Raw genomic sequence first — 11,911 nt, 5'->3', positions numbered from 1 at the left:
GTAGCCCTTGTGCCATGCTCTGCTGGAAGGTTGGGAACCCTTGGGGTAGACAGACCCATCAATATTGTTGATTTTTAAACAGGAAGGTGAATATGTCCCGGTCATCAGCCCTTCCTGCCCCAATATGGAGCAGAACATGTTTGAAATGACCAACTGTGTAAAGACCCATTGCCAGTCCATCAACAAAGAGCCAATCTGCTCCAAACACTCCATTAGTGATCTCTCTGTATTATGTTCAGATGCTTTCCCATTAAGTGCCCAGGGAGCCCACCCTTGCACTCTTGGGTTTTGCTAGCTCTTCCATCGCCGATGTACCCGGCTGAACCCCTCCAATTGGTCCTGTACTGGAGAGAGCTGATCCCAGTCCTTTTGATGGATGAATCAGTGTGTCTACGAGATACATTCCCCATTCTCCACCTGCGCACATGTGGGCACAGGATTTTCCCCATTCATCATACACCATTGGGCACATGTATTTGAGGTGGGTACTATCCCTTTAGAGCACCAAGGGGGGATCATTGAAGGAGAGAGATGCCATCTCCATTCTGGGTATGCACCTTCCCTGTCTACAATCTGAGTTCAGCTTCCTCTCAGCATCAGTCCCCTGCCTTTTGGAAATTGAACACATCTTCCCTCTTTTCCCCATTTATTGGGGAAGGTTTCCTTGGGGCCCTGCATTTCTGCTGAAGAGCCCCTTCTGGCCACAATTGTAGCAGTGCCCTCCTGTTTCGGGGACCCCATCTTTTTGCCCCCCTCATGTTCCATGCCTTGATGGTGCAACCTTTCACTTCACACACCCTTTCCCTAAGGCTTCAGCTCTGACCATTTTCAAAACAGACACGAGACAGAGACTGAATCTTCTTCATCTTTATTCCCTTTCACAGATTGACATTGACAGAAAACAGACTGCAATTAACAGCCCAGACAGAGGAAGCTGCACAAATTCACAGCCACATTGGAGCTTGAGGAAAACACTTGTGGAGATTTTTTCAATAACATGAGAAGCCTGTCCTTTTGAACAGTGACAAAACCGTAAATTGGAACTGGTGGCTGAGCAGGAAGGAGATCTGGTTTACTGAAGCAGAGACTTTGGAGGTTCACGTTGTTTTGTACAGCTGACAGTCTTCAGCACCTTTGAGAGGTTTTTCTTGGCATGACAGGTTAACATCGTTGTCATGAAATATCACCAGTTCAGGGACAGAATGGGGTTAGATACAGAGTAAAGCTCTCCCCCTGCGCTGTCCCAATGATCTGTCTTAACTCCTGAACCTCAGAAGTGTCCCCGAGCTGTCCCAAGAAGGAAGAGAGTTGAAATTCACTCCTGACAATGACCTTTGTCCTGCCAGCTCAGCCCTGTTCTGTTTAAAGTTGTGTCTCCTCTGTGGACTGTCTCAAACACTCTACACACATTCTGATCTCCTGATGCTCTTGCTGAGGGGAGAGGAGAGGGTCACGTGGGTGAGGGCACAGGAGAAGCGAGCGTTGGACTCCCAGTCAGACCCAGAGAGGGTCAGCAGGCTGCTGACACTGTAGGTGCTGTCCGAAGCTCGCAGGTAGTTGCTGGTCTGAACCCCGTCCGAAATGACTGCACCGTCCTTCTTCCACTGCACCTCCATCTCATCGGGATAGAAGTGATTGGCAAGGCACACCAGGGTGGCAGTGCCCTTGGCATTGACCTGCTCCGGGGAGGGGGGCAGCAGGGTCAGCTTGGGCTGAGAGTTCTCACGGCCTGAAAGACAAGAGAAACAATTTTAATTCGTGCCATTCGAAGGTATTTCAACTCTCAGAACGTTAATTGGCAAAACAATTCATTTGAACATTTGCAGACAATACTTACAAAGCCGACAAACGAATGCACATTTATTAAACGTTCTTTTTGATGTTGGGCATTGAAGTCCCCCACTCAGAGTTCATTTTGTGCCATCAACACCCTGAGTGCTTCCTCCAAGTGTTCAACGTGGAGGAGAGGTTGATGTATCAGACAAGAGAGGGCAGTATGTTTTAACAAGCAGGTGGTTCCATACAATCATACAGCACAGAAGAGGCCATTCACTCCATCAAGTCTTTACAATTAAGATACTGGAAATCTACTCTCCACCCACTTTCCAGAACTGGACCCATAACATTGAATATTATGACAATTCGTGTGCTTATCCAAGTACTGCTCAATGTATCCAAGACCCCCACCCTCTGGGGGAAGGAACATTTCTTCACATCCCCTCTAAACCTTGCACATTGAATGTGTGCCATCCTGTTATTGCCCCTCTGTCTGAGGGGAACAGTTATGATCTTCCTAACCTGTGCACTTCCCCCATACCCTGCACCTCTCTGTCAGATCCTCCCCCTCAACCTTCTCTGCTCCAAAGTAAACAATCCGAGTGTATCCAGCCTCTCACCACATCGTCTTAGATGCTCCATCCCAGGCAACTTCCTAGTCAATCTCCTCTGCAACCGCTTCCAGCATAATCACATCCTTCCTACAGTGTGGTGACTGTAACTGCACACAGTCCTCCAGCTGAGGCCTAACCAAAGTTCTGCATCACTCGAACATATCCTTCCTGCTCTTATAATCTTCACCTGAAATTACAAAGACAGCTATCCAATATGCCTTCATAACTGCTCTAATAACCTGCCCTGGCACTTTCAGGTATCAGTGGACAATCACTCCAAGATTATGTTCTCACATTGAGATTCCCAGTGTCCTGCCATTCATTGAGTACTCCTTTGTCTTGTTAATTCCTCCAAAGTGCGACATCTCACATTTAACAGATTTAAATTCCAGCTGCCTCTGCTCTGCCCATCTGATCAATCCTGAATCCTAAGACCGTCTTTCTCACTTTCAACCATCCAGCCAATCTTCATGTTGCCCACAAACTCAGTATCATCCCCTCCTGCATTCTCATTGACATTGCTTGTATATATTATAATCAGTGAGGATCCCAGCACTTATCCCTGTGGTATGCAGCTCCATACTGGACCCAGTCACATAAACAGCCTTTCCCATCACTCTCTGTCACCTGTCCCAAAGCTAAGCTTGGATCCAACTTGCCAAGTTACCCTGAATCCCATTTGCTTTTACCTTCTTTATCAGTCTCCCATGTGGGACCTTGTCAAAGGCTTTGCTGAAATACAAGCATATATATCAACTTCACCACCCTCATCTGCACACCCAGTGACCTCGACAAAATTCCATCATTTTTGTTGGCCCTGGTCTCCCTCTGACAAAGACACACTGACTATCCCTGAAATGGAGATTCATTCTGTCTTCAAAACTTCCTCAAATCGTATCCCTACCACTGATGTGAGACAGATAGGTTTTCCTTGCCCATGCTTGACCTGATGCTATAAGACTTCATGGGGTCCAGAGTCAATGTTGAGCACTCCCAGAGTCACTCCTGAAATACCATGAGAGCAGAAAGTGTGGTCAGTGACAGCAGTTGGAGTTCTGGGTTTTGGAGCTTGAGCAGCAGCTGGTGTCAGTGTGGAGCGTCCGTGAGGCTGAGAGCTCCGTGGATAGCACGTTTCTAGATGTGGTCACTCTGCAGCTTCAGAGTATGCAGGGAGAGAGGGAATGGGGGAGCAGCAGACAGTCCAAAAGGACCAGGCAACTCATACAGGAATCCCCTGAGTGTTTCCCACTCTCCAACCAGGATTCAGTTCAGAATCCTGATGAGAATGATGGTTCATTTGGGGAGTGCAGCCAGAGCCAAGTCCCTGGCACTACGGGGGGCTCAGCTGTACAGGGGGTCACAAGGAAGACTGAAAGAACGATAGTGAGAGGAGATTCGAGAGTGAGGGCAATCGCTAGGTGTTTCTGCAGCTGCAGATGGGAATCCAGGATGATGTGCTGTCTCCCTGGTGCCAGGGTCAAGGATGTCACCGAGCAGCTGCAGTGCACCCTGAGGGGAGAGGGGAAACAGGCAGCAGTCGTGGTCCACATCGGTCCCAGTGATGGATGGAGAAAAAGGACGTGGTCCTGCAGTCAGAATTTAGGGAGTTCAGCAGGGAATTAGCAGCAGGAGCACGAAAGTAGAAATCTCTGGATTACTCCCAGTGGCCCATGCAAGTGAGAATAGGAACCAGAGGATAACTCATGTGAATGTGGAGCCGGAAAGAGGGTCCGGGAGGGAAAGCTTTAAAATCTATGGAGTTGGAGTTGGCTCCAGAAGAGGTATGGGACAGACTGGAGGGCTTGCTCCTGAACAGAATTGGGACTGAGTTTTTTGTAGGTGATTTGCTGGTGCTTTTGGAGAGAGTTTAAACTAACTTTGCAGGCCTGTGGGAACTAGGAGATAATATTACAGAGGAACACCATTCTGGTGCTTTTGGAGAGAGTTTAAACTAACTTTGCAGGCCTGTGGGAACCAGGAGATAATATTACAGAGGAACACCAAGGCCTACAGAATCCTGGGAAGATAGATAACACCAGAGTAAGGAATAGTAACTAAGCAGGCAGAGTGAGGGAATGAGTAATAAATTCTAATTCTGGGTGACTGCATATATGAGCCTACACCAAGTATAGGGAATCAGACTAGGGAGTTACATACAAAGAGTGCCAAGTAGAAACCTGATGTTGTGGCTCGAACAGAGACCGGACTAAAAGAAGGGCAGGACTGTGTCTTCAATATTCCTGGATACAAGTTGTTCAGGAAAGAGAGAAAAGGGGGAAAAGGATGGTGTCTGGTGGGAGTAGTTAAGGAGATCAGTGCAGAGCTGGAGAAAGAGGATGCCCAGAAGGGTGAAGGACAGATTCGATTTGGCTCAAGATAAGGAACAAAAAAGTTGCAATCAGATTGTTCAGTGCAGTCTGTAACTCACCGACTATTCAAGGGACAAATCTGCAAGAAATTTACGACAAGTTGCAAACATTATAGAGTCATTACAATGGAGACATTTAATTAAACAAAGTTCAACTGGGTTAGTAGCATTGTGAAGGGCAGAGAGGGGCCAGAGTTGTGAGAGTGTGTTGAGGTGAATTTTCTCCAGCCGTCTGTTTCCAGTCCAATGAGAAAGGCGGCTCTGCTAGAACTGGATCTTGGGAATGAGGAGGCCCAAGTAGATCAAGTGTCAGTGAGAGGACATTTAGGGAAGAAGGTCTGATATGGTTGACTGGATAATAAGGTTAGATCACATTGAATCAAGGGATGGCTACAGCTAGCCAGTTTGATGCAAAGTTGGCTTTACAGTAAGGCCAGAGTGTGTTGGTAGAAAGTATTGTTCAGACTGGAAGCATGTGACCAGCGGTATGCTGCCAGAATCAGTTCTGACTTCACATTATTCATCATATACGTCAGCCATTTGGATGAGAATCCTGGAGGTATGGTGAAACAACTACAAAGAGGCTGGTATCCTGTCACCAAGTCACCCTTTATTTACAGAATACACTGGCTGCAGCCAGCCAGCTTGGAGTCAGTCCCTGAACTCAGGAGACTCTCTGAATCCCCTGTTTATATCAGTCAGCCAGAGCTCCCTGATTGATCCAGGTTAACTACCCCAATCAAGGATCTCATAGTCAATAATATCCACCTGGTTCTAATCATTGTACATGGTTAGTAAGTTAGCCAATGAAATCAAGATTGGTGGCACAGTGAACAGTGAAGGGTACGATGTGATCTTGATTAACTGGGCCAGTGGGCTGAGGAATGGCTGGTGGAGTTTAATTCAGATAAATGCGAGAGATTGCATTTTTTTAAGACAAACCAGGGCAGGATGTACACAGTTAATGATTGGGCTCTGTGGAGTGTTGTCGAAGACAGAGACCTAGGGGTGCAGGTATATAATTCCTTGAAAGTGGCTCCAGGGGTATAGATAGAGTGGGAAAGTAAGTATTTGGCACACGCCTTCATCAGTGAGAGCATTAAGGACAGGAGTTCAGATATCATATTATGGCTGTACAAGACATTGGTAAAGCCACACTTGGAGTACTGCATACAATTCTGGTCGCTCTACTATAGGAAGGATGTTATTAAACTGGAAAGGATTTAAAAAAATTCCAAGCATGTTTCTGAGACTGGAAGATTTGAGTTATGAGGAAGGCTGATTATTGCTTGCACTATTTTCCCTGGAGTGTAGGAGGCTGAGGGGTGACCATTTTGAAGTTTATAAAATCATAAGGAGCATAGATAGGGTGAATAGCCAAGGTCTGTTCCCCAGAGTAAGGGAGTCCAAAACTGAAGGGCATAGGTTTAAGGTGAGAGAGGAATGATTTAAAAGGGAACTGAGGGGCAACTTTTTCACACAGGCAGTGGTGAATATATGGAATGTGTTGCCAGAGGAAGTGGTAGAGGTGAGTACAATTGCAACAGTTAAAAGTCCATTGGACAGGTACATGGTTAGGAAAGGTTTAAAGGGATATGGGCCTAACCCAGGAAAATGGGATGACGGGCATAGATAAAGTGAATAATTCAGGAAGGATGTGGATATTTTACAAAGAGAAGGCTGACAGGAGATTTGATCGAGAAATTCAAAATCCAGAGGGGTCTGGACAGAGTAAATTGGGAGAAAATGTTCCCACTTAGGAAAGGATTGAGAGGGGGAGGCCATAGACGAAGAGTAATTGGGTAAAGAAGCTAAAGTAAGATGGTGAAATCCTCTTCAGCCAGTGAGTGGTTAAGGTGTGGAATGCACTGTCTGAGAATGTGGTCGAGGCAGCTTCAAATGGAACATTCCGAAGGGAATGAAACTGTTATTTAAAAAGGAACAATGTGCAGGGTAACAGGGAGAAGGCAGGAAAATGACACTCAGTGAATTACTCATTCAGAGAGCCAGTCTAGACAGGATGGGCGGAATGGTCTCTGTGTGCACTGTAACAGTTCTGAGATTGTGTGATTGAGCAGAGTTAAAGCTGGGGGAGGTGGGAGCTTGGTGTCTCACTGTGCTGCTGCTGCTGCTGCTGCTGCTGCTGCTGCTGCTGCTGCTGAGGTCAGTGAGATCAGAGACTGGGACAGGGAGCCAGAGCTCACATCAAACTCTGCCCGTGTCCATCACACTGAGACTGGCAGGAGGCTACTCACTGATTTCACTCCATGCTGCAGGAATGGGACCACAGGCTGCAAATGGGCAGAGCTCCTCCACATGGTGAGTAAAACTGACTGACTTAGATCTTGCTGCTTAAAGGGACAATGGAACTAAAGAAATACAGCTGGATACCCTGTTAGACACAGTGCTCCTCAATTAACCATTTCATTCACTGCAGCTCCCCACGAACACCTTCAACAATTTAGCATTTGTGTTTTAGAAAGTTTCAGTATTGACAGGGTTAATAGCAGAGGATTGAGGTTTACTTACTCAGTCTGAGCTTGGTTCCTTTACCGAATGTAAGCCACGGTGAGAGCTCCCAGTGCAGAGGCTGTACAAAAACCTCAGCTGTTTCCCTCTGTCACTCTAAGCCTCTCTGTCTCTTACTGTCTGTCTGTCTCTCTCACTCTCACCCTCTCCCTGTCTCTCTGTATCTTTCACTCATTCTTGCCATTTCCCTGCCACTCTCCCTTAGTCATGTCTTTCTCTCTTTCTGTCTCTCTCAGGCTGTTTCTCTCTCTATCTCTCTGTCTCTCTGGGTTGTTCCCAGCTGAGCTCGGGAGGTTTGTGAACTTTATTTTTCAATGTTAAATCTTGCAACTGTTCTTCACATGTAGCGATGGAGTATAAGAGGGAAACTTGAGGCCTTCAGTGAGCGGTGGACACCACAGGGACTGGAGTGAGTAGTGCGCAGTGACAAACCCGGCATGAGGTAATTTGTTCAGTTTTATTTACACGTAACTGTGGGACATATCAGTAGAGGAGGTGGGATTGTGTGTCCATTATTATATATTATATATAATATATTATATATAACTGTGTCATTACAGGAGGTGGCGCTGTGTGGTTTGAAGTTTTTGTACTGCTCTGTATCACTGTGTAGAGGGTAGCTCTGATACTGCATACAGTAATAGTCAGCGACATCCTCATTCTGAATGTTGCTGATTTTCAGGGTGAAACTGGTCCCTGATCCACTGCCGGTGAATCGATTGGAGACTCCTGTGAATCGATCTTTTGCTTCATAGATCAGGAGAGAGGGTTTCTGACCTTCTCGCTGCTGGTACCATGCAATATTATTGCTAATGCTTTGACTGGCCGTACAGGTGATGGTTGCGGTTTGGCCCAGTCCCACTGACAGCACTGGGGGAGACTGGCTCATGGTAATGTCCCCACTGATACCTGAGGGGTTGGAGAGAAACACAGTGAAGTCAGAACTGTCGCAGAAAGAGCCCGTCAAATAAGAGATTGTTGGAGACACTGAGCATTCCTCTGGTTTCAGCATTTTCCCTTCGATCAAAAGTCAGTGGAATTGGAGTGAAATGGAGAGCAGCTAAAGATTCAAGGTGGAAGGAGAGAGATTTGTACCTGCGACACAGAACGCCAGGGGCCAGATCAGCTGGATGTGTGAAATCATGGTGTGTGCTCCTGTCCCTGTGCCTAGTTCCTGATAAACTCTCCCTTCACTGGGCTCTGCTTTATAAAGCTGCAGCCTGTGAGAGTCTGACTGGGTGTTCCTCAGTATGTAAATGGCATCAGGCAGAGAGAGCCTCGTTAGCACCTCGCACTTCCTCTTCCCTCTCTTTCCATTTATATCTATGCCTGTCTTACACTGACTCATTGCTTCATTTTCTTTCTCCATTTCCCTCTCTGTCCTCTCTCAGTTACATTGTCACTTCACATCTCTGTCTCTTTTTCTCCATGTCTTGATGCCACTCTCTCTCTCCTTCTCCCTCAATGTTGGTTGGTCACTGTCTGTCTGCCCCCCTCTCTCTTTCTTAGCATCATTTCCTATCCTTCCCCCTTTTCTTGATCTGTTTGCTCATTCCTTTTTTCCCTGTACTCTGAGTTTCCAGTTTCTCACTGTCTCACTCTCTCTTTGTCTGCCTCCCTCTCTCCTTCTCTGTCACTCTTGATCGGATCTCTATAGTACTGCAACACTGAGTCCTGAGATAGCAGTTAAATGCCTCCCTCTCTCACTATCTCAAACTCACAACATGCGCCCCTCTCTCTCTCTCTCTCTCTGTCTCAGACAATCATTGACCTGAACAAAACTGATTGAGGCCATTTGGCCTATTGTGTCTGTGCTGGTCAACAAAGATCTGACAACAGTAATCCCATTCTCCAGCTCTTGGTTGATAGCCCTGGAGGCTATAGCAACACAAGGGAATATCTAAACACTGCTCCAATGTTCCAAGGGTTCGTGACTCAACCAGCCTTTCAGGCAGTGCGTTGCAGTCTCCTACATCCTCTGGATGAAAACATTTCTCCTCAACTCTCCTCTCAGTCTCTGACTCGACTGGGCCTGGACTCACTCGAGTTCAGAAGGATGAGAGGGGATCTGATTGAAACATATAAAATTATAACAGGGCTGGACCGGGAGGAAGTTTCCCCTGGTTGGGGAGTTTGGAACCAGGGGACACAGGCTCAGAGAGATAGAGGGTAGAGCATTTCGGACTGAGATGAGGAAACATTTCTTCACTCAGACGGTGGTCAACCTGTGGAATCCTCTAACACTGAAGGCTGTGGAGGACAAGATGATGAATATATTTAAGAAAAATAAAGAGGTAATATTTTTACATTTTGACAGATCAAGGAGGATGGGAGAAAGCAGAAATATGGCATTGAGAGAGGATCAGTCATGATCATATGTAATGATAGACACGTCTCAAAGGGCTGAATGGCCTACTCCTGCTCTGGGTTTCTATGTTTCTATGCCTATGTTGCCTTCAATCTCTGCACCTGGTGATTAACCCCGTTATTCATGGAAAATGTGCTTTCCTCCCCACTCTATCTCTGCCCTCATAACCTACACCCCTCTACCAGGTACACACTCAACCTTCACAGCTCCAATGAAAACAACCCCAGCCTTTCCAATCTTTCCTCATTGCTGAGAGCCTCCAGACCAGGCAGCATCCTGGTAGATCTTCTCTGTACCCTCTTGAGGACAATCACGACCTTCCCATAATGTAATCGATCTGCTCTTTTCATGGTGGGATCACTTAGCGCTGTCTACCACTTGCTGCTTCCATTGTTTGGCATGCAAGTAATCCTAACAAAACCAGATTGAAATCTCATTTCTAAGTATTCAGTGCTACTTCAGGCATGCCTCTAGCACTCTTCATCAGACCAGGGTTGATTGCTCTGCAGTTAATGGTCATCGTAGAGTGGGATATTCCAGGTGATCAACTCACAGTTTTTGGGTAAATACAATTCTGTTGCTGCACAGTGTACATTCTCACTTGTGCCTCCAGGTGGTGGTCAACATGAAGGACTACTGATTCATCAGCCAAGAGAAGGCATTAGCTGGTAAACAACAAGGGATTTCCTTGCTCTTCCCTCCCAACTGTATACTGCACTGCCAACATTCTGCTGTGTCTGTCCTAACTTTGGAATAAAGCATGCCTGTGATAGCTAAGTATGATATGTGTATATCTGTCAGTAAGAGTAACAACTGTTGATGGTGGTGTCTGGGACATTTGTCAGCAAATTATGATTCTGAGAGGAAGGTACAGTCAGGCTGTTGCTTGACTTGTCTGTGAGGCAGCACTACGAATATTGATATAAGCACTCCAGATACTAGTGAGGACTTTGTAAGGTCGACAGGGTTGTGTTTGTTATTGTCATTTCTAGTGTCTTGATCAATGCCTACTCTGCTGTCTAGTTTCATTTCTTTTCTTTGACTCATAGTAGTTTGCTGTAACTGAGTGACTTGCTCAACCATTTCAGAGCTCATTTAAGAGTCACCCACATTGTTATCAGTTGGGAGTCACTTGTCGGCCAGATTTCCATCAGGATGGCATATTTCCCTCCCTGAAGGAGATTTGTGAACCAGATTTTTTTTTAAAAAATGATGACTGTTAACAATGATTTTTTTGTTGCCATTACATTAGCTTTTAAATTGAGATTATTAATTTAGCCACCTGCCGTGGGAGGATGCAATCCCATGAACCTAGAGGATTAACCTGGGGGGGGGGCGGGGTCTCAATTACTAATTGTACCTCTGTCTCCCCTTGCTGATAGCTCCTATGTGGATTATGGAAACTGCATCTTCCCCCTCCTCTACCTTGCTCTCTCCAGCTGCAAGAAGCCTGTCATAACCTTAGCTATAAATACAGTGAACATTTCCCCATCTGTATTTCATCCCATGCTGACCACTGTACTATAGTTATTTTCCTCATCCACTTTGAAGATTTTATCCTCATCCAACAAGCAACATGAATCCTGTACCTTTCAGATAAAAGCAAAGGCTGTGGCACAGAAGTATGGACATTGCCAATGCACCATAAGAGCCCTGATTCAAAATATATGACTGCCTTGTTAATGTCTAGTGGATCACACCATTAAAGTTACCCCTGCATTTATTTAAGCCTCAGAAGAAACAGGTTATGGCTATTAATTGAGCAAATGAAAATAGAAAGCATCTTTCATATCAGTGTGGGATCAGAGGGGAAAGGTTGAGGAAGTCAGTAAACTCCTTCCACAAAAGGAAATATGTTTTGATTTCAACCTCACCAACTGGCTGCTAATCTATTAAAATGCTGGATTCCAGTTCGGCAGCTCCATGTTAAAGTTTCTTGATTAATTAACTAATTGTATTTATAGCTAAGGTTATGTCATGGAATAATACACGATTGTGATGCTCTCTGCAAACTCACACATGCTGCCGTTATAAAATACCAACCTGCATTGCCACCCTCTGAACAATCCTGTTTTATTTATTTAATTGAATTAAAATTTAAGTTAAAATTCAGGGCTCCTTTTTAAGCTGGAATGATTCCTATGGTTACTCGTTCCTTTATTATTCAATTCCTATTTATAAATTTTAAGTTTTAGAATCAGAGAATCTGTACAGTGTAGAAACAAGCCATTCGGCCTAACAAATGCCCTCTGAAGA

At 45.6% G+C, this 11,911-nt stretch overlaps 1 gene segment (V, D, J or C); it reads right to left on the bottom strand.

The window, feature by feature from the left end:
* Nucleotides 1-852: 852 nt before the first annotated feature.
* On the bottom strand, nt 853-8,490 carry LOC148149249 (Ig kappa chain V region Mem5-like). The segment is given in 4 exon segments: nt 853-1,729; nt 7,288-7,321; nt 7,901-8,196; nt 8,383-8,490. Coding segments are annotated over 4 exon segments (708 nt in total).
* Nucleotides 8,491-11,911: the final 3,421 nt, after the last annotated feature.

The sequence above is a fragment of the Chiloscyllium plagiosum genome, unplaced genomic scaffold (genome assembly GCF_037043375.1).
Source record: "Chiloscyllium plagiosum isolate Xiang-an unplaced genomic scaffold, Cpla_swu_hap1 HiC_scaffold_9, whole genome shotgun sequence".
Lineage (NCBI taxonomy): Eukaryota > Metazoa > Chordata > Chondrichthyes > Orectolobiformes > Hemiscylliidae > Chiloscyllium > Chiloscyllium plagiosum.
Note: the sequence above shows the minus strand (reverse complement) of the source record. Positions and strands in the feature narration are given on the sequence as shown.